Source organism: Artemia franciscana, chromosome 18, assembly GCF_032884065.1.
Source record: "Artemia franciscana chromosome 18, ASM3288406v1, whole genome shotgun sequence".
In the NCBI taxonomy this organism is placed as follows: domain Eukaryota; kingdom Metazoa; phylum Arthropoda; class Branchiopoda; order Anostraca; family Artemiidae; genus Artemia; species Artemia franciscana.
In genome coordinates this window covers 21165715-21189916 of record NC_088880.1, presented here as the reverse complement: position 1 = coordinate 21189916, position 24202 = coordinate 21165715, and the positions used below count along the sequence as shown (strand labels likewise).

The following is a 24202-nucleotide window of genomic DNA, read 5'->3' as shown; positions in this document are numbered from 1 at the left end:
TTTGTTTATTCATTTGTCTTCTTTGTTTTCTAACAGTTTTTTTAATCTTTAAATTGATATCCATTTCTTACAAATTTTTATTGATACCAGAGGTTCATTTGCAAGTTTTCATGTACTTTGTAATCCCTGGTCTCACAATTACATTTAAATTTACTGAAGCTAGGAAACATAGAGCTACTATCTATTTGAAGAAAATCAATAGATATAAGTAGGTTTTATTGTATTTAAGCCCTGGGGCCATGGCAATTAAAGACAAATTAAAGAAGATTAACTTTAAAGTACTGGACATTAAATAAGCATGATAGTCACAAAGAAAAACAAATAACAAAATTATACTTCTGTGTTCAGTTGCCAACCTGAGCAACAGTCATAGATTTTTTAAATCTTGCAGAAAATTCACCCCAATTACATTCACAAGCTATCTTTCATGACCCACACTCTTGTCCATACATCCACATTTCAGGGAAATAGAAGGACCATCATACTGGTATTCTTCATTTTTACTTATATTTAATGGGTTTGAAAGAAAGTTTCTGTGGCTAAGTCAGTAGGCCAGTAAAGGACCTGGTGGCCCTTGAGCCAGGTAGTGCAATAGGAAGCTAGGGACCAGCCAGCCTATGCTCTTGCATGCCCTTCCTTCTTACTGTCCCTAGATTTCCATCTGTACTCATTTAAAGTTAGGCCAATTCTAGCTGAGGTTAGTCATAACACCAACCCCTATCCAAAACAAAATAAACTGACAATGCCAGGAATTAAACCTGTACCCCTTGGACAAAACATTCCAGCCCAGAGCGCCTACCACTTAGCAAGGAACACAAATTTGACCAGAGAACAATAATTATTTTTAAAAAAGTAGAATATTGAAAAAAAACTTGCTATAGTGTCCCACTACTATCCTGTAAATGCTATAGGCCCATTTTATTTAGACAAATCAATTTAAGACAGGTATCAACAAAACTCCATCAGGGATTGTATATGCTTAAGATACAATCAAGCTATTTGAATGCTTAGTTTTGTGATATTCTAGTCTTGAAATAATAAAAAAAGAGAAAAAGTATATGATCTATTTATTTTTCACCAGCTCATTTGAGTAACATCATTTGTGACAGCCAAATGCCCATGGTTGGCTTAGAACCTCTCTAAATGCTCTGAAACAGAAGGAATAAAAAAATTATACTAATCAGCATTAAACTGTCCCTTAAATTTAAACACGTGCATTTAATTCGAAAATGACGCTACTGCTAGTCAGCTTACTGTGCCGTTCCCACTGGCTCTACTGCAGTTAGAAATGGGCAGTTACCGCGCAGTAACTGCAGTTACTGAAAAACCGTCAGCTGGAACACACCCAAAGATTAATGCCCTCTATAAGAAGAAGGAGTAGAGGTGGGTACCTCAAAATACCTTCTTGGAACATACTTTGGTACTTCATTGTTACATAGAACATAGCCTACATGAGAATTGGCCATAGATTAATCATAATGAATCATTCATTAGTATGATAAAAATTTAATAGTTTAGAAACATATTGGGGCTATATATTTGTACATTAGGGAGGGGGGGGGGGTAAAGCATAGCATATATTAAATATGTAGCCTAAACAAACCTATTCTAACCCAACCAAAATACCAACCAAATATTTAATTAAAACATAGATACAATGTATTTTCCCACAGTGTAAAAGAAATGAAAACTGGGTATTTTTGTATGTTAATGATGAAATTTCTTGCATGTGTTCTATGTAACAAGGAATTACCCATACTTCATTATGTAGACCTAACCCTGAAAGTTCTACTTTCCTAATCTAACCCCTTTTCAAGATGGTAAAAATTTGTTAAACCAGAATTTTATCACTAATTGTAACCTATTGCAGACAGAAATACCAGTTTTTCTCAGATTGCACAGATCAAGAACCACAACTAATATAACTGTGCTAGTGATATTGTTGTTCATACCAGTTTACACACAAATTGAATTGGCATTGATAAAATCAAGAATGAATAAATACACAGGAAATATATAATATAGGCTATGTATTGAAGCAAGGTTAGAATGAATTTGCAATGGATGTCATATTTTTATTGAGGATGAAATTCTGACTTCAGAGTTGAATTTGTTTCTTAGCTATCTGAATATTCTGTTGATTTAGCCTACATGTTTACCAAAGTTAATTTTATACAGATAGATTTTTATCTGAAATAGTCTAGGTTAGTTATGTACTAGTCTTTGGTAAGAATGCATGGGTATAGTAATAGCTCTTCTGAACAAACTTTAAGGATAAAAAATAAATAAGATAGTACTTTACAATGATTCCTCAGAAGGAAATGCTTTAAAATTAAGATGATAACTTTTAAAAAATTTGAAAAGATTTAGTTGAGAAAATTTGCAGTAGCCTTCTCAGCCATTGCATAATCTGGAACAGATATATAAAATAAAGTAATCTAAGCATTATAAAGTATTTTTTTTAGACACAGATAGAAGGCTACTAATCTTGTATATTATATGCAATTTTGGGCAAGATTCAAGCTTTTACATAATAAAAAACCCATGTACCTACAAAAAGAGCAAGCTGAAAAAAGCAAATACGCCTATTTTAAGCACATGGCTTTGCAGTCACACTAAACATTGCATGAGTAAAATCTAGACAAGCTATTGGTTCCTATCTTAGAAAGTGTTTAGGTTAAGAAATTGAAAATTTCAGGGATGTATCTCTAGACTAAAGTATGTCCTGGGAAGACTTTTTCTTCTACTAGAGGGCACTGGCCTTTGACAACCTTCAAAAATATTTGTTTTATTAAAGCAAAACCTTGCAAAACAGATTTTCTGCTTAAATGAAGCACAAAAAAAGTATTTTCAGCTTCACAACTCTGCTCAATCCCAATTTATGATTTAAAAAAAAAATAGGCTGATATATTTCCTAGATTTACAAAAAAAAATGAATTGGTATATCTTCAAATTCTATTAAAATAGCAGAAAATGCAATATCAAAATTAAAAAAGAGAAAAAGAAATGGAAAACAATAAATTAATCTATAATGTTGTTTTGTCAAAATTACACATTTACCTCATTAAAAGAAAATAATATAAATTATCATTTGTTTTCTTCTGTTTGCAAGATATTGTCTAGATAAATTTCGTAGTATTAAAAGTTTTCCAGTCTGTATTATGTTGCGAATTGGAAGGGAGGCACCATATGATCAAACGTTTTTAATAGAGACGCGATAAAATAAAGCTCGGGAACCACTGGGCTAAATCAATAAAATCGCCCTATGATTTATATTTTCGATTTTCTATCAAGAGGCTTCGCTCAAAATCAACTGACAATCATTTATTATCTTTTCTTGTTTTACTTATTTTCTTCACATCTGGCTTTTTATGTTTTTGGGGTTTAAAGTTAAAGCAGTGTCGCAAGAGAGCTTGCTGGAAACTTCATATTATGCATGAAGTACATCGGAAAAAACTCGGGCACCATTTTTTCTTTTTAGGTAACGTCAAGAATTCAGCTCATGCAATAAAAATATTTTGGTATTAAACAGTTGTCATTATTTTCATCAATATCACAGTTTTTCAAATATAACAGTTAATGCTACACAGGCTTTTCTTATTTATATGATGGAAAGGCCGTGTAATTCTTGTCAAATGCCCTTTTCTGGCGAAGAAGTTGTTGATCAACAATCTCGAGAAGAGAATAGATTTGCTTGTCAATGATTGTGGACCAACAATAATTTTTGCAAGAACAAAAACTGTCATTACTGTGGGAAACAAAGGGTAACATTTTCTAACTCAATTGAACATTGTCTTATTATTTTTAATATAACTCATTTATTTACTCAGATTTATTTACACTCAGATTTAGTTAATAGTCAATATATCAATCTTTATGGCCAATTAAGCATTTTTTTTTGTTTTCTAAAATTGCAAGAACAAAAACAGTTTTCCCGTATGATATCCATTCTTGAAATTCCCTTCTTAAATTTAAACAGCAACGATTTTATTTGGGGGTCATTTTCACCCACAGTGGGGATTAACAAACCTTTGTGGTCGCTAGAACACAATTGCTAACGGACAATGTCTCACCAGAATAGATTGGTCAACAATGTTGACTATGCATCAGCAGAAAAAGCCTAGTGTCTTTTTTCAGAAATAGCAGCCCGATTACTGGTCATCAAATCCACTAGAACAAGCGAAATATCGGATGACTTTGACACTTCCATATGACAATGTTAAAGCTGTTTCGATTCACATTTTTCTGTTTCCTGTGCAATATTCATAGCCACGAAGGTGCGTCAGTAAGCATCAACGCTGCTCAGGATTTAGCAGGACGTCGTTTGTTAATAGCGGCAAAATTCATGAATATCAGCAGACCATTTGAATTTTTTTCAAAAGCAGTATGAAGCGAGTTTTAAATGGTTCTCGACTTGAAATTTTGTATTATGTTAATCGTGCCGTTCAGTAAATTTATCAGCCTAGTTGAGCTTTCTGTTTACAGATTCTGATGATCTTGACTGGAATAAGCTCATTGCCATTTATCGAATACATGGTGTTTCTACGGGTACATCCTGCCAACTGCCAAACTCCTTGATTTTATCTCTTATTTTTTACCCTAAATTTTTTTTTTTGTAGAACAGTCATTCGAAACACCAAGGACAACCCAGGTTTGCTTTACTCATTAAAGGGGCTCCCCTACCCTCTCTTTACAAGTTACTTATTAACTAACGGCTTGTGGGTATGAGAAAGAATCAATATTAAGGGTAAATAATCCCTTCATTCTTTTGTCTATATTCTAGATCTCAACAACGAAAAATAAAGTCCAATCTGTCAACGACAATTTCATAATAATGTACCAAAAAAATAATGCATAGCTTTTAGAAGAAAAATAAATATTAGATAGCAAGTGCGTCATTTTGAAATTCTTGACTGAGGCTCATCTGCAGGTCAGATAGTTTCTTTTTCAGTGCAGCAATGCCATGAATAACTATGTTTTCGGGTCTTAGTGAACCACACGTTTCAATATTAAAGAAAAACTTGTTCGGTTTTGCGTCCCATTGAAAAGGGGCTTCATCTAAAAAAAAAAGAAGAAAAGAATATACACGGAAGAAAAAAACTTTGAAAAATATATTCAGCAAATAACAAAATGCAATTCAAAGTTAGCTCAGCAAATCGCGGGGTACCAGGTTGCAAAACTTTTTAATCTCAGAAGGTCCCTGCTCACAGGCCTGATGCTTAATGTCAGAAGATAGGTTTTTTGAAACACGCTTTTGCCTCAGTCTATGCTAGGGGGTTAGGACCTTTTCATCTTTAGATTACAGAATGACACGGAAAGAGATAGAGTTCATGAGATCTACTATTCCAAACAAAAGTAGACAATACTTAATTTCCAAACCATATTCTAATGTGGTATTGACATGCTATGTAAATTCGTCGATTGAAAGCAATCAAAAGAATGTTGATAGTTTATAAATTAATTTTATAAACGGTTTACAGATTAATTTTATAAACGGTTCATAAATTTTTATAATCTATCAAAAGAGATTTAGAAATTTTTACATTCATGCGAAAGACGATTTCTTTTAAGTACAATATAAAGCCCCACGAAATGGACAAGCACAAAAATCAAAATTTTATTGTAGAGCCAAAAAAAAAATTAAGTGTTTCAACTGAAAGTAAGGAGCAAAATTAAAACTTAAAACGAGCAGAAATTATTACGTATATGAGGGGGGTTTCCCTCTCCGTGACACCTCACTCTTCAAGATAATGTTTTTTAGTACTTTTAAAAAAGCTTCTTGTTGTTTTAATTAACCGAACCCCGTGTTTCACGGGCCATTCTTAGAGTATTCTTAAAATTGAAACTTTAGCGTAAAGATCGAGGTGCTGAGGAGGGGTCAATCCCCCTCGAACTGTTGGATAAAAAGATGAAAAATTTGAAAAACGAATTATACCATCATCATGGTTTTTAGAATGCTAAAATAAGGGGTTGGAGGGGGGGGGGAGAAGATTTGAGAGGCTACTATCTTTATATTAGTGATTTAAATGCCCGTGAAGATTGCAAACTTTTGTTAGTTTTTCTTTGTCCAGAACTGTCCATTTCTTCTGCAAGAAAGACTTGGAGAAACTAAATGCGCAAAATATTTTTTTTAAATATCCCTGTTTGTCTTGTGACTAACCTCACTTGCTTGTAAAATAGCAAATTTTTTTTCAATGTAGCAGCAACCCTAGTCTGAATACCTTACTTAATTTCTATCAAGTCTATTCTACACTTCGAAAAAAAGAAAAAGAAAAATAAAACATAAATTATAGCGTAAAGTAACTATATAATGCACCTTAGTCGTTTATTTTCACGCGTCTTGTTTTGGATAGGATGATGCAGAGTTTACTGCATCAGTAAAAAAAAAGCTGCTAATAGAAACAAAGAATTAAGCAGGCTAAAGCTTACGATCTATTTCGTCATATTCTCCTGCATCAGCATCACATCTTCGTGAAGTAACTGGAACGACTCTTGAATCTGATGTAACCATACCGGCAGTTGTAACTTGTCTCGTTGATCCCTCAGTTCCCTTCACGTCCAAAGTGATTTCAACACTACAATCTTGGCAAAAATCTGTGCAAGTACAATCCTTTAAATAAAGATTTGTGTCATTTCTTCAAAAGCTGAGCTGCTCCAAATCACAAGGCAATGATTCTATTCCGCAGCTAGTTCTAGTTCATTCTAAATCAGTTTCTTTTTTATGTCTAAGATTGTACTTATTCAATTATTTTAATGTTTCATGAAACATTTTAGAGATTCATTTACCAAAATTGTTGTTTATGGATGGATATACTTTACAACATATGAAAGGCCTAATATTCCTGGACTGTAGCCGACTTGCTTTTCTATTTTATATAGAAGTTGTAAACTATGGAATATATTTGATAATTATAAATAATACTTTATATTACCCTTTGGGGCTTTCTTAGCAGGTGCAGCAAGGTGTTTTGTATACATTTAAAAAAATAAAATTTATCTTATATTAGTTTTTGGCAAATTGAGACTCGCAATTGCTTTTAGTTTGGGACATGTGAAGCTAAATGAAACATGATTGCCTCCACAGTTTGCACACTTAAGTGACAAATTGCACGGCGAGTCATTATCTGAGACATGGTATCCTGCCCATCGCACACATTTTGGTGTTTCACTGAAACATAATGACTGGAGATGTTCAGGGGACCAGCAAATGTTACAATATCGTGGTATCGCCTTGAACTCAGAGACACTTAGGTTTTCGTATCCGATTTGACTGTATCTGAATGCTTTGGCTCTTGACATTACATCAGAGAATTCAAGTTTTACTGCTGTAGATTTCCCTAGCCTAGAGGCGTCAAAAACACCAGGGCAGGAAATCAGGTGAGATAATTCAAAATTGCTTGAAATTTCCTTCAAGAGACAGTAAAACTTCTTGTTTTGGACTTTAGCAGAAGAGCAAGTTATCACTCCAGTTACTGACAAACGGAAAACTTCAGCAACTGACTTATCTTTATCGATAAATCAGTTTGTCATGTTCAGGACGTATACTAATAATTGATTTATACCCATTTGTCTCGTCTATCATAACTTTTCTTTTTATTGGGTCTGAGAGAGTAGGGGGAAGGTTTAAAACAACAATAGTAGCATGTGAGTCGGAAAATGTAGGCTTTGGTAGTTGCAGTTGCAACTACCAATTTAAATTGTAGGCTTTGGCAGTTGCGGGTAATTCAATTCAAAAGCATCCAGCTTTGCTCCAACAACCTTGAGTAGTTTTTCCACAGGATTAATCTTTGTAGAAAGCCTAGAGTAAGCCACAGCGGAAAGAATGGGAGCCTCTGTAGGTAACATAAATCGGATTTGACACCTCCCCACATTTCAATTTTTTAATAAGGTCAAGAATATCTTTTGAATAATTTGTAGAAGCTTTCGCGCCAATGCACCATGATCAATTATCATTAGGCGTAACCTTTGCCCAAAATTCAATTTTTGCATTAGCACTAACACCGCATTAAAAAAAAAAGTCTATTGTGTGTTGAATAATAATATCATCTTGAATTCCTTCTTCCCAGTTATTATGCAGAAAGTTCATTACAGGGCAGCGCACATATTCGCAATTATCCATAGCTTGTTTTCAGCAGTGTAAATGATGCAATAGGCTTATATAGGTGCAAATGGTATATTTGCAGTTGGAAGCAGGGTTGCCAACTTATACACTATGATTAGGATTAAATTAACACTTTATTGAAGCCAGTTTGAATGCAATGAAATCAGAGCCCAAAGACGGTCAGTCCAGCGAGAGACTCATATATTACCCAAATAGCAAATTGATAGCTTGAAAAGGCCAGGTCAATTCAATCTAGAACAAAATATTGCGAAATAACATTCACTGAATTCTAGCAAGCTTCACAGGATTTAATCCAAAACAAAATATTGCAAAATACCATTCCTGAATTGACTTAAGTCCAAAGTACTGAATTGATGAATGTCACGACATGTGAAGTTCAAACAGGTGCAATAATTCAGGATGAAAGTAAGCTTCACAGTTCATATAAACCAAAATAGATGTTATCACTTCGAAGACTGAAGTGACACTTAAATACAAAGTATTATTTTTTTAATATAGTATTCAATGGAATAGACAATTTTGTTTCGAGGCTACAATTGACAAATAAAAACATTTCCTAACTTTTATTTTTTCTGGAGAGATGATTGGTACCATTAAAATAATCAACATATATTTACCATTGAACTCTTTTGTTTATTGTGTGGAGCAAATCAATTTGATATCCTATCAACATATGATTCTAAGAACAAAAATAAATATTAATTCAGATCAGTAAATCATAAAGGCAAGCTAAAAAAAAAAGAATTAAAACTTACATAAGTAATGAAACAAATTTTTAACTTACCCTGCTGTAGACCATTTTGTCAACCACTTCATCTGAAGTAAGAGGAATTAGACCAATTCTATGAGCAAGAAATTCATCAAATAAAACAGTTGAGTTTGCCTCAAACTGAATCCAATCAATGGCCATGGTTGGAGTTTCAGCAATGAATATACGTCTCAAAGTCTCAAAGCATTGGCGGTGCTACAAAATAAATATGATGCATTCGTGTTATCCTGATGTTCCTTTTTTCAGGAGGGGGGGGGATTAGCTACCAATATCAGTGTGTATCAAGATTTGATACTACAATTAAAAAAATAGTAATTCCACATAAAATATTCAGGACATGAATGCTGGAAGCAAATATTCGATTACTTTTTTTTTGTAAAAATGAGTTTAATTCAAGTAACGTTAATGGTGTTTCTGGGCATCACTTTTTTGAACAGTATTGTTTCATGTACCTTAGTGACTTCTAGCATTTACATACAATATTCCAAATAAAATACAGCTGACCTGTAGGAATTTGGGGAAAAGCCAAATACATTGATATTTATGAATCCCAGTCTAAAAAAAACGCATATTCAAGTGTATGTACTAAAGTATTTATTAAGTTTCACATACTCAAATAATTTAAATACCTATATACATGTACAGTTCCATAAGATACTGTAACAACAACAAACAGGTAAAAATCTGACTGAAATAAAGAAAGTCTACTAAAATTCCAGAAGAGTATGCCATTGCAAATAGCAAACACTGATAAAGTGTAAAAAGTGTAAAATAAAAATTTACTATCGCAGAATAAGCAATATTGCCATCTAATTACTACTTGCCCATAGGTAGATGTCATGAGTAAACCCCCTACCAGTACAAACACAAATTGCTAAAATCCATTCATTTTGATAAAAATTGACTTGAGCAACTTAAGCATTCGAGTGGCACACTAGTACACCGATGAGATAGTCCTGGCTAAAAGGTGACATGTTGGTAAGAGGTACATCACCCTTAATAAAAACATCATAGTGTGTTAGTTTCTAAGGTTTGGCCAGCTCTCAGTGTTTTTTGGTCTATTCCCCATGAAGTATTAGAGCAATTTTGACTAATAAGACAATCATGGATCAACACACACAACTACACTGCCAGGGTAAGACATTTGGTCTATTGTTTTCACAGGAAATTTTGGATAAACCAAGAAATTAGTTTTAATGTAGATAAATGGAGCAATATCATAACCTTTGGGTCACAATTGCAGATCAGCACTTGTCATTACATATTCTGGGTACAAACTTATATCTTCTATTTCATATTTGTCATTTTCTGTGGAATTATGTTGCTCCAGAATTGAATTCTACATGTATCTACTATGCAACATTATAATAGATTAACTGAAGACTCCTTTTTAAGCATCACTGCATCCAAATTTTTTGTTTTGATTACTATTGTCTACCAGAGTTTATAGTACCAAAAGATTTCCTGTAATTATAGTCTGTACACAAGCCAACCGTTAATGGATGCGATGACGTGCCTTAACCAAACGACGTGCTGTATTACTTTTTTTTTCACCCTCTGTAAAACCAACTGATGGAGATTGTAGTGAATCAGATGAATTTTACTTACAGCTAGATGAACAAAAAGACAGGGTTCCAGGCATAAATAAGGTAGCCTAACTTTATTAGGAGATTTTAATGCCCAGGTCAGTAGAAATAGAGATAGATGGTATCCTGTCCAGGCAAAGTTGGCTGAGGAAAAGAAAACCGTAATGGTTAAAGATTGCTGCAATTTTGTAGATATAGCAATCTGGTTATAAACAACACAGTACTTGGTCATAAAATGGCCCACAAGTTAATATGGTATTCATATGTTGGTAAGTAGGGCTGCCATGAATTTGGGGGGGGGGGTGGGAGGATGCCTCCCCTCCAATGTTTTGGTCACTTGGTGAACAAAGGTAAGTCAGTAAAATTGTGAAGTGGAGCTCCATGATTTTTCCAATGTCACTAGAATTCTTTGTTTTAATTCTTTGTTCACTAAAATGCAACAGTAAGTTTAAACTTGGTTGGTAAATGCAGTAGTTTTACCAACTCCTGCTGTGAGTTTACAGATGGTGCTGCAACTTTCACTAAGTTACTATCATATCACTATGTTACTTGATGTAGGGGAGCCTACTGACGTGATTCTTCTTGACTTTTTTGAAGCTTTTGACAAAGTTTGTCTCAAGCAACTTGCAATCAAATTATTTTCTGTCAAGCTTGAAAAGAAGTCCTTGCTCTGGATCCTAAACTTTCTGTATATGTAATCTCAATGTATTCAGTTATTTGATGACACTGGTAGCTGTATTCTTTCTTTGGCAAAGCCTGTTATGAGTGGAGTTTCTCGGGGTAGTGTCTTGGGTCCTACACTGTCTAATTCCTTCATCAATGATGCTCCTTTCACAATCAGCAGTAAATAATGCTCTATGGTGATGACCTGAAGCTCATTGGACCAGCCTCATCTTGTCAAGATCATAACCTGCAAAATAATCTTGGACTGTTTGATCAATGGCCTGAGGTTCGGCTTCTTAAATTTAATGTTGTGAGTGCCATGTCATTTGCCTTGGCAAATTGAGCCCTTGTTGATCTTATTGTCACTCACACGCTCAGGTCGCTCACTTTCTTCTGTAAATACTGAACAAGATCTTGGAATCACTATTGATAATAAATTAAAATTCAGCACTCATCCTAAGAAGTCTGCTGCTGGTGATAATTCAACCATGCGGCTGATTAAGCATAGTCTTTCCACTTATTCCCCTAAAGTCATCAGTCTTCTGTATAAGGGACTTGTGCATCCTAAGCTTGAAGTTGAAATATCTCTTGCCTCCCTTTCCCACCCTACTATTAACTCTTGCATACAGGAGAAATAGAGGTAATGCCATTTTAACCTATAAGTTAATGAGGGCTAACAGACTCCCAGCATTATTTCCCATTGTTGTTCCTAACTCAAAAACTAGAGGTCATCAGTTGAAACTTGTTAAGCAGTTTACCCTATCCAGAGTCTGCACTCAATTCTTTTCCTCAAGAATCATCAACAATTGGAATAAACTCTCTGAAAAATATTGTTACTGCTGAATCTAGGGACATCTTCAAATGAGAAGTAGATGCTGAGTGGTCCTCCAGAGAGTGTAAACTCAACTGGCAAGCTATGGATTTGTATAGAGCACCTGATCACTAAAGAATCCTCAATATTGATTCAGAGTTCAAGGTATGAGGACCTATTTTTGGATTGAACCTGTAACTAATATTTGGTAAAGGATTATCATCACTACCTGACCCATAGCCAATATATTCACAATATAGTGACCAATTCAGTGACCAAAAGAATTATAAATAAGCGGATTATTTTGAAACTTGATTAAAAATTCCCTTGGGAACTGTGGATTCTCTTATTGATATTTTCATGGCCTATATATGATATAGGTCAGGATTAAGCAGTTGCGAAAATAATTATGATTTCTGATATTACGATAAAGGTGAGGGGTGAATAGAAAGGTGTTAAAAAGTAAAGAAGAAGTCAATATTATCTTGATCAGATATATCTACAACCAGTATTGTTTTTGCTCTGATAAAGGAAAGTCTTGTCTTGTCTATTTTATAAAACCAAGAAACAAAGGATAGTTTACTGTACTCATTACATTGTCCTTTGTCTTGTTAAACTCTCACGAAGTAAATTATAAAAATGACCTGAACAACCAGAATCAGGCAAGCCACAAATTCTTACAGTCCAGCCTTCAGTGCTACAAACAGGGGCAAAAATCCTTCAAATAGCACCCCATCACACCAGACAGTGGATGGGAACCCAGTTGATTCGATAAAGGACCCAAACCCCCCATCTACTTCACCTGGTAGACAGATATCCAAACTCTCTGCTGAGTCCCAGGTGTTGTGTGATTTGATTACAAGAATTGATATTTCAGTCCGACAGATTTCATCTGAAATAGCTCTGCTACGAACTGAGCTTGCCCAGAAACCTAGCTATGAAGAAGTGCATAAATATGTAGATGGTGCATTTCTGGACCTTAACTCTCGGTTGCAGAAAATTGAAGAAAAATACACCCAGACTTCCCAACAGACTGATGAGATACGAGAAATTGTAAGGGAAGAAACCTTCTGCCACCATGAAGCACAACAGAGAAAAATGAATATTACTGTAAAATATTTACCGGAACAAGAAGGAGTTAATGATGTAACTCAAGTGAAGCAAATAATTCAAAACCAGCTGCAACTTCCAGAGCTAACAATATTAAAGACAACCAGGCTGGGGGAGAAAAAGCCAACCACTCAGAACTCTGTTTCAAGATACCAGCCCCTTCTAATTCAGCTGCCAGAATCAGAAATTGCTCTGAAAAGACAGATTGTGCAAATGTCTTATGTGAAAAGAAAAAGCCTACAAACATTCTTTCGAAATGATGTACCCAAACGGTTTAGAACAGCTGATAGTATTAGTGAACCTCTCTCAAGAGGACCAAAAAAACTAATTGAGCATAAGACAATGAGCAGCAGCTCTATTGCTGACAAAGGGAAAGAAAACCCAGCTAAGAAAGTGTTTGTCAATAAACCTGGTATGATACGTCACTCCTACTCATTTCCTAAAATCCTTCTTGCGAATGTAAGGTCACTAGTAAATAAAATGGAGGAACTACAAATTATTCTTGGCAAAAACCAGATTGATATTGCTTGCCTTACAGAAACATGGTCTGCTACAGACGATTCTTGCTCGATTCCTAATTATGACTCCCATTTTAACCCCAGATTGGACAAAGATGGTATTCCTCTATCTCATGGTAGAGGAGTGGCTTTTTTTGTAAGTGTACCCTCCCAAATCGGATTCTTTCATTTTTTTGAAATAGAGAACAACTCCAAAACTGAAGTTTTATGGCTCTGGACCAGACCCAAAAACCTTTACTAAGAGACCCAAAAACTAAGATTTTTTTCCAAAAACTCTTAGTCTTGACCAGGTAGTCAAGTCACCTACACACAGTGATAAAACCATAGACTTGATTTTTACTAACATCAAAGATTACTACTGTGCCCCAAAAATAGCCCCTCCATTAGGGGCAAGTGACCATCTATGCATCTTTTGGACCCCTTTATCATCCTTTCCCCCTAAACCATTGATAAGTTATTCATATAGACCCATTACTGACAAGAAGATTGCCCATTTCAAAGTAAAACTTAGCTCCAAATCCTGGGCCAATATCCTATGTCTTACCAATGGTGATGAAATGGCTTCTAAGTTTTCAGCAGAACTTTTCCAGTTATACTGTGACACCCTTCCAGTGAAAAAAGTCAATTGCAGATCCAATTGTAAACCATGGATAAATAAAACAATTTTGTGCCTAATAAACGAACGTGATAGACTCTTTAAGGAAGGATTTTTCCGAAATCTCGAAAACTTCGAAACATTGTTATTAGTGAAATCCGTAAAGCAAGAAAAGAGCATGGTGCTCACGTGCTCAATAAGTTACTGTATTCTAACCCTAAGAATTTCCACAAATGTATCCAAGATCTCATGGGAAAAATCTCTTCTAAGTTTCTCTTACTGGATAGTAATCACAACCCAGTGAGTGCAGACATCATAAATGATTATTTTGCTTCAACCTGTAAAACTCACCCGCCACTCCAAAATATGCCACCCAACAGTTCAGTGAGTGACATTCCTGTGATTGAAATACATCAGACCCAGCTTAAACTCGAAAATCTTGATACAAATAAGTCAGTATACCCAGGTGATATCCCAACCAAATTGATTGTGAAATGTGCCCATTATTTAAGTGTACCTCTAACTGCAATTTTTAACCAATGTTTTGTAGATGGTATCTTTCCAGTGTGTTTTAAACAAGCTATTATATCACCTATACTGAAAAACAAGACCCCAAAGTTCCCTCTGACTTAAGACCAATATCAAAAACCTCCATTTTCTCGAAAATTTTGAAAGTTTTATTTACAATTTCCTCTTTGACAATATTCAAGATAAAATTAACCCAAATCAGTAGGCCGAATCATAGCACCACCCATTGTTTATGTTATATACTTGACACTGTTTTCAAACATCTTGAGTAAAGTAGTTCCTATGTTGAGGCTGTTTTTGCTTATATTAGTAAAGCCTTTGACAACTTGGATCATCAGACAGTTATTGATAATGCAAGGGCTTTAGGCGTCAGAGATTTCGTTTTACGTATAGTAGCTAGTTTTTTATCTGTTCGTGAGCAATGTGTAGTCCTCCCTAATGGAGATTCATCAGGTTTTACCTCGATTTCCTGTGGAGCACCTCAAGGGACTAAATTGGGTCCTTTAGCATTCTTAATTGTTTTTAACAATGTTTTTACCAAACTTTGACAACACTTTTAAATTTGCGGATGATTTGACATTACTTAACCTTTGTCAAACCTCAAACACTTTGGGTGTTAAACTTGACTCACTCATTAACAGCTTAAAGAATGATCTTGGCAATGTTAAACTCAATCTGAGCATACCGAAAAGCAGTTTAACGCTATTCTCCTTTTTAAAAAATATACTCCCAATCAATAATTACCTTTGCATTCCAAATTTAAATATGGTTAAGCTACTTGGTGTGCACTTGGACAATGACCTTAAATGGAAATCTCACACTTTTCACTTATTTAAAACAGGTGGTTTTCTCCTTAGATCTTTCTTCCTTCTTAGACGGTTCTCCTTATCAATCCAGAACCTTAAAATAATTTATTGTTCTTATATAAGACCTTGTCTTGAATATGCTTGCCCTGTCTGGCACCCTGGGTTGACCAAATCCCAATGTTCTAAAATTGAAAGCATTCAAAAAAGAGCTGTAAAAATTATACTGGGAACGTCCTATATTACTTACGATGAAGGTTTGGCTAGACTTGCACTCACTACATTGGAATCACGACGTCACTTCCTTATCATGAACTTTGGGCACAAGTGCGTTAGTTCTGACTATCATCGACGTCTTCTTCCCCCTTCAAAGAAAACCCCCCAATCCTTCCCAATACAAGAATTAATGCTCGTAGAGCTCCAAATACTCAACTTGACTTGTGTCTCCAAATGTTGAAAATGAGGTACAAAAATTCTTTCATTCCCTTTTTTGTTTCGCATTGTAATAATTTATTTAACTTTGTAACTATGTTTATCCCTTAACATTTATTTTATAACTGTAATTGTTCTGACGTGCTTATTCTAGCTTGTGTGCTATTTTAGCCAATAAATCATATTCTGTTCTATTCTAATACAACTCAAATTGTCAACTCTGGAGTTGTGCAAGATATATCTTTAAATTATTCCAAGTTGCAATTCAAGGTAAAAAGAAGATTCATCAAGTGGACAGCTTCAACTACCTATGTAGCATTGTTAGTAAAGATGGTGGGTGCAGTGAAGACATTGTAAGCAGAATAGTCAGGGCCCATGTAGTTTTTTTGGAGTTGAAAAAAAGTTTGAAAGAATAAGCTACTGGAAGCTACAGTGATGACAGCACTCAAGTATGGTTCTAAAGCACAGGTGCTCCAAAAACAAAGGAGAATTTGGTAGATATTTTTCAGAGAAATTGCCCACAGATTGGTTTGATCATCCAACTGACTGATCATATCTCAAACAGTAATCTGTACAAAAAATTTGGTTCAGCCCCACTTTCTGGGAATGGTTGGACTGTTGCTCAAGCAGTAACCATGCACTACACACATACCAACAATATATTCATTTTCATATGAGATCCCATCTAGTCCATGTCTGCTGTATAGCATTCAAGCTTCTCTCTTCAGGATAGGCAGGGAGGGGGTGTCTGCTGTCCAAATAGAATCTATTCATTGCCTCATCTCAGTCCATCATTCTCAGTCAATTTTGTTTTTCACTATTTTTTCATCTACAATGACCCCCTCAAATAAGGTCTGTGGATCATTGGCAGGGGTTCTGGTTGCAAATTTTTAATTAATTAAGCCAAATTTTTGCTTTTTTTTCCTCAGCTGCCTAGTCTGGAGTAATACCATTTTACTGACTACCTGAACATTTTTGTTATAAAACTACTTGAGCTTGTGAAAAAGTCTAGACAGTCAAACACAAGACACAAGCACAGACAGTTCATTTTTTGTTAGCCCAACTGTCTTAGCTTATAATTGGGTTCACTTGCACAACATTCAAGGCAGACAAGAGGCCCTTGTAGGGTATATATACGAGAAAAAGGATGAGAAGGCTAGGATATATTCTGTAGATAAAGGGTGACAGTTGGCCAAAGAGTGTCCTTGTTGGCCAATTTGTCCACAAATGGAATGGAAGGATAACACAAGGAAAGATTTAAGGGAAATAGGAATTTCTTGACAGTGGGAAAAGAATGAGGCTTTGAATAGACTGGAATGGAGGAGATGCAGTTGCAGCTGTGTTGGCCTCAGGTGGCTTGGTGCTGCAGTGAGTTGTTAATAGTAGTGGTAGGAGCAGTAGTAGAGTTTGTATCCCCTACCACTTAAGAGATTGAAATTACCAAATATTGACATATTTTCTGTTAGAAAGGGGACATGGTTATGACATTCAAGCTGCTCAACAATGAACAGTCTATCACAAATATACCTAAACTGGATAATTCTTCCTGGATGAGGAGACATAATTGAAACCTTTCTGGAAGCATTCCAAAACAAAGCTTTCTCCTTCTATTGATGATTCATGTAAATGATTACTTGAAAAAAAAATTATGCAACAAGTCATAGCAGATGGTTTGGGATGTACTTGATCAGTTTTCACACCATGTCCACTAGCTGGGAGCTACAGAATCATTCTATTGCTGGCAAGTGAAACTAAGGTAAAAAAAAAACCCTGGTAGTTTCAGCTTTCTCTACTGGCTAACTGATGTAAACTTTTTATGATGGTGACATTTTCATCCTCATAAATAGGATGGCAACTAGTCTTTCTTGGGAAATTTGCCTGTGTCCCTTTCTAATCTATCTTGTGTTGCTAAGGTTCAAATATAAGTAGTCAGAGACAACTGTTCAAAGAAGAGATCATTTAATGGCTACAAAAATATGAACCTCTTGCAATAACCTTTGGTATGTTAGATATTGCTGGAGTGAATACTGAAGTACTTGTCAAAACTACTCAAAAGCAGGAAGATTTTATATAGCCAAGAAAAATTTTGATTAGTTTGGGTCACATCCCTCATAAAGATAAATGAGTGACAGCACAACCAACACACAGCCAATTGCAAAGTTATAAGAGTCTGTAATATCTGCAAGAAGGATCAATACAAAGTGTGCCAAAAATGTACTTAGAACTTTTGTTTTTACTCCAGAATACTGTTTTGGGACCATATCTATACATACAAAATAAAATGTATGTGTGACTGTCTGTGAGTCCTCTATGCATTACTAGACTGTTTTTTCAATCACCAAGAAACTTTAAAAAGTTGTTCAGTACACTCTTGCAAAGGTTTTAGGTATAAATCCTCCCCCCCCCACAAAGACCCTCTTAATACTTTGGGCTGACTGAAATTGGAGACCCATCAACACAAATGATTGACTGTCACTTCTGATCAAATTATTGACATTTTCTGAATATTGAATTAACAAGTTAATTAATTATGAATTCTGTCACCTAACATATTTCTCAGTGGTTCATCATAATCCAGTTGCAAAACTAGTCAAAATTTCCTATATCTTCATGTAGCCAACTACAAAGTTACAAGAGTCTGTAACATCTACAAGAAGGGTCAATACAAAAACCATCTGGTTTAAGTATGCCAAAAATGCATTTTACTTCAGTATACTCTTTTGGGACCATATCTATACATACAGAATTGAATGGATGTCTGTCAATCTGTATGTTCTCTATGCATTACTACAAAGCTTATTCAATCACCAAGAAACTTTTGACCTTCCCTTCTGGTCAAATTATTCACATTTTCTGGATACTAAGTTAATAAATTAATTAATTATGTATTGCATCACCTAACACATTTCTCAGATAAAAAAAAAATCAAGAAATTCTGTTTTGTATTCAACAGTTATTTAATTTTATATTCAACCTACTTTTTCCAAATTTAAAAATACTTTCATTATTTTACACAATAAGCAAATTTTAAAAGGGGGAATTCTGCAGGGGGGAAGGGGAAGGATTTGCCATACCAAAATGAATTTGATTATTCTACTGTTTACCAACTCTTTGCATATTTAATCAATGTACATCAAACAGAAAATTTACATACATATATGTAAAGAACAATAACTCTATTATGGAAAGCATAATTTCTTAAAAAAAAATTATCTATGTTCCTGTTTACTGATTAAAGGCATTGTGTCTTTTTAGTTATGAACTAAAAATAAGAATTTTCAGGGGTGGGGGGTATCTTTCTAAGCAGAGACCAGTCAAAAGAGAATTTTCTATGGGGCATAATTTATCCAGGGGAAGTTTTCTATAGAGAGAAATTTTCCATGAGGGGGGGGGATTTTCCCTGAATTTTGTTTCTTTTGATATTGCAGCAATACTTAATGGGTAAGCTAGTTTCTCATACCTAAAACCACAGTTTAATATCTGAAAGTTTGTTGTCTGGTTGCCTTAAAGTTTTGGGGTAGAAATGTGCCTAACCTAAACAAGTTTAGGCCTATACAAGAACAAAAAACCACCACACAAGTTAAGGGCTAACTGTATAACTAAAGGGTTAATGTACATTTGGGCTATATATTTGTATATTAGGAGGGTGGGGTATTGGTGAAGTGAAGCGCATTTACAAATGATATAATAAGTATTTTAGAATTGAGATTTGTTTTCAGAATTTTACAGTTTTTTCTGCTAGGGAGGAAAAATTGCTTACTAGTGCAAAAATCCCTAAGGGTCTGGAACATACACAGTCAGATGGCATAATAGAAAAATATTGTATTGGTATTTTAAGAAATTGAAAAAAGCAGTCTCAACTTGTTTCAGTTAAGGATAGAGACAGAGCCTAGACAAATGATAAGAGAAGTGTTAAAGAGAGATGGTCAGATAAAGTAAACAATCTGCTATAAGCTAGATATATCAAGTAGAGAACACCTTAAGCTGAGATTACACAATGCAAATTATCATTCAATTATTCCTGTAGAACTGATCATGTTTTGATTAAGATCTGACACTTTCCATGATAGGTATAAAATTTTTTGGGTGTTAAAATCATTTGGCCTAGCTATTCAACAGACAAATTCAGAGCCTTGACCTCATTACCTATGACTAGAAATAATAAAGTTTTTTGGCAAATAGATAATTGATGTAATATCTATTGATACAACATTGGAACTACTTCTAATGGATTATATAACTTTAACAAAATGGATTTAAGTTATAATCAGATAATAATTTTAAAACTGATCTCTTAACCTTTTTATAGGCTACCTAAAAATGATAGAAAAAATAATCATCTTTAAGGTCTATAAAGGGCTTAAAATTGAATTTTTGAGTAGCCTAAAGCAATTACTATATTTATAAAGAACATAAAAAAGGCATTAAGTGGTATGTTCAACTTATTGTATGTCAGTAATACAAACTGCCCCAAATTTATCCAAATGTATTAGACTAGCTGAGTGGTTAGTGTACTGGCAGGGCTGGTGTTGCTGGTTATTTGGTTTGAAATGAAGGTTAATAGTGTGAGTCTATAAGCTCAGCCAAACTTGGCCTAGCTCCAAATGTGTACCCAGAGAAGTCTAGAGATAAAACACAGGAAGTATTGGATGATTTGCCTGCAATCCTGCATTGCACTCTTATCATTGTCAAAGGTAGTGAATCAAGAGGTTGGTACTATTGCAAAAAAAGTTTTTTTTTGGGGGTAAAATTCTAATTTGGCTACTTTTTTCTTTCTTGGAAAGGGGTAAGGTTAGGAAAACAAAACTTTTAGGGATTGATCTACAGATTTAAGTATGTACTGGGAAGGCATTTTGAAGTACCTACCTATACTCCTTCTCTATCTAGAGGGTACTGACCTTTGGCAACATTTTGAAATATTTGTGTTAAAAGAGTGAAATCTTGAAGTACAAAAAAATGTTTTTAGCTTCAGGTTTCAAATATCACCTAAATTTAGAAAAAAAAACATTGCTATGGCTTAAGATTTTACATAGAAGAAGTGGAGGTGTGTACTTCAAAATACCTTCCAGGGATATACTTTAGCCTGTAGACCCATCCCTGAAAGTTTCATTTTCCTAACCTAACCCCATTCCAAGATAGCAAGAAGTCACTAAATTATCTGCAAAGCTAGCTATTGAAGTGCTTTATAGGCTAGGATGTTTTCCTTCCCTTATCTGTCTTTTTTCTGTATGTTAAGGTCATCAAAGTTCAGGACCCTCTAGAGGGAGAAGGAATGGAGGTAGGCCTATTTATTTCAAAATACCTTACCAGGACATACTTTAGCCTGTAGACTCATCCCCAAAAGTTTTGTTTTTCCTAACCTAACCCCTTTCAAAAATGGCCAAAAGTAGAATTTTACCATTTTTGCTCTTGCATGTCTCCTTCCTTCGGAAGAGTGAGCTTACTATTCTTTACCTTTACTATTTTTCCAAACTAGGCCTTAGCAAAAAAAGCCCCTAAACTAAAAGTTTACTATATTAGGCTGTCTAACCTGAGATCTGTGTCTTCAACACTAAACTTAACATTCTCTTCTGTAAGTTCCACGATTCTCAGTGCAGGTTGATTTGCATATGGCATTCTCAACCAATTTAAAATTTCACTATTCTAAGGGTGTGTACCAGCTGACGGTTTTTCAGTAACTGCAGTAACTGCGCGGTAACTGCCCATTTCTAACTGCGGTAGAGCCAGTGGGAACGGCACAGTAAGCTGACTAGCAACAGCGTCATTTTCGAATTAAATGCACGTGTTTAAATTTAAGGGACAGTTTAATGCTGATTAGTATAATTTTTTTTATTCCTTCTGTTTCAGAGCATTTAGAGAGGTTCTAAGCCAACCATGGGCATTTGGCTGTCACAAATGATTTTGCTCAAATGAGCTGGTGTAAAATAAACAGATCAAATACTTTTTCTCTTTTTTTATTATTTCAAGACTAGAATATCACAAAACTAAGCATTCAAATAGCTTGATTGTATCTTAAGCATATACAATCCCTGATGGAGTTTTGTTGATACCTGTCTTAAATTGGTTTGTCTAAATAAAATGGGCCTATAGCATTTACAGGATAGTAGTGGGACAACTATAGCAAGTTTTTTTCAATATTCTGCTTTTTTTAAATAATTATTGTTCTCTGGTCAAATTTGTGTTCCTTGCTAAGTGGTAGGCGCTCTGGGCTGGAATGCTTTGTCCAAGGGGCACAGGTTTAATTCCTGGCATTGTCAGTTTATTTTGCTTTGGATAGGGGTTGGTGGTATGACTAACCTCAGCTAGAATTGGCCTAACTTTAAATGAGTACAGATGGAAATCTAGGGACAGTAAGAAGGAAGGGCATGCAAGAGCATAGGCTGGCTGGTCCCTAGCTTCCTATTGCACTACCTGGCTAAAGGACCACCAGGTCCTTTACTGGCCTACTGACTTAGCCATAGAAACTTTCTTTCAAACCCATTAAATATAAGTTTAAAATGAAGAATACCAGTATGATGGTCCTTCTATTTCCCTGAAATGTGGATGTATGGACAAGAGTGTGGGTCATGAGAGATAGCTTGTGAATGTAATTGGGGTGAATGTTCTGCAAGATTTAAAAAATTTATGACTGTTGCTCAGGTTGGCAACTGAACACAGAAGTATAATTTTGTTATTTGTTTTTCTTTGTGACTATCATGCTTATTTAATGTCCAGTATTTTAAAGTTAATCTTCTTTAATTTGTCTTTAATTGCCATGGCCCTAGGGCTTAAATACAATAAAACCTACTTATATCCATTGATTTTCTTTAAATAGATAGTAGCTCTATGTTTCCTACCTTATTAAATTTAAATGTAATTGTGAGACCAGGGATTACAAAGTAGGTGAAAACTTGCAAATGAACCTCTGGTATCAATAAAAATTTGTAAGAAATGGATATCAATTTAAAGATTAAAAAACTGTTAGAAAACAAAGAAGACAAATGAATAAACAAAAGTACCCCTTTACAACCATTTAATGAATTGTCACAAATATAGGTCACCCTTAAGATTGAAATGAACAAAGCTTCAATTATGAATCCGTTTTCCTTTAAACAGACTGAAGGGGCAAACCTCCAAGCTTTGTCAAATTCAATCTCACTTTTGGGCATTCTCACCTTTCCTTTTCAAAGGAAACTTTCTTTGGATGTTTCCCATCCAACTAAAAACAACATGGACAGCAAAAGGTACAAGTGACCTTCTACTTAGCCTACATACCAAAGGGAAAAGCATGCATCTTTATACTATAATTTACCTCCAACCTGCCTAATGTGCAAATACATAGCCAAAATTATGTAGTTCCAATGTATTCTGTCACCTGTTACCTCTTCCCCCATTCTTGCTTTGTTACAGTTGCTTCAATTAACAGGGAGTTAAAGGTTGAGGGATATATTGGCAGAATAAATGGGAAACATGTAACTTCAGCTATATATATTTGTGAAGGTCATCAAAGAACAGGGCCCTCTAGAGCAAGAATGAGTAGAGATGTGTACTTTGAAATACCTTCCCAGGACATACTTTAGCCTGTAGACCCATCCCTGAAAGTTTCATTTTCCTAACCTAACCCCTTTCAGTGATAGCAAGAAGTCAATTAACTAGAATTTTACTGGATAAAATTACCATCCTTTGGAATAGACTCTGAATAGTCTACCCTAGCCTACTTCTTCAATAGGATTAAAGACAGTCTCAGAATAATGATTTGGCAGCCCATAAATCCTCAACTTATCTGTAATACTTCACCTAGGCCTGTTTACAGAGCCTAAAAGGAGTTAATGCTTAAAATGCTACCATGTGGCAATTTAATGGAGCCTCAATGTTGCCTCGAAGAAGTCAATCCTTAGAATGATTCCAAATGGCAATTTAAGGTAATAATTATGCCTGGATATGCCAGAAAACATGGAAATCTTTAAATTAAATAATAAGTTTTTCATTAATTTAACCTACTTGCTAATATATAGACTACTACTCAGGGTGTCCTTTAATGTTGATCCCAAAATATGGTGATTTACTAACCTGGCTCAGATCCCTCTTTCTTTTGCAAAATCACTGTCCCACCTTCTTCCAAGCAAGTAACTTGATATTCCATTACTTCATTCTTGTCCATATTTATTTTTTGTAGAATGAGATTTTTGTTGAAGAAGGTGAATTATGTACTTACTGCGCTAACCATTCTTTTGAGCACGGTAAGAAAATCACTTACTGCGGTTGCATATCCAAAGCATAAGGAAG

The 24202-nt window shown here is 34.9% G+C and overlaps 1 protein-coding gene across 1 annotated transcript; it reads right to left on the bottom strand.

Moving 5' to 3' along the window:
- Window positions 1-4805: 4805 nt before the first annotated feature.
- On the bottom strand, window positions 4806-21612 carry LOC136038363 (DNA-directed RNA polymerase II subunit RPB3-like). Its single transcript, XM_065721434.1, has 4 exons — window positions 21468-21612; window positions 8907-9086; window positions 6430-6610; window positions 4806-5058 (listed from the first exon to the last, which is right to left on the bottom strand). Exons 2-4 carry the CDS (start codon window positions 9030-9032, stop codon window positions 4880-4882), a joined length of 486 nt encoding a protein of 161 aa, XP_065577506.1. The 5' UTR covers window positions 9033-9086; window positions 21468-21612; the 3' UTR covers window positions 4806-4879.
- Between the last annotated feature and the right edge of the window lie 2590 nt (window positions 21613-24202).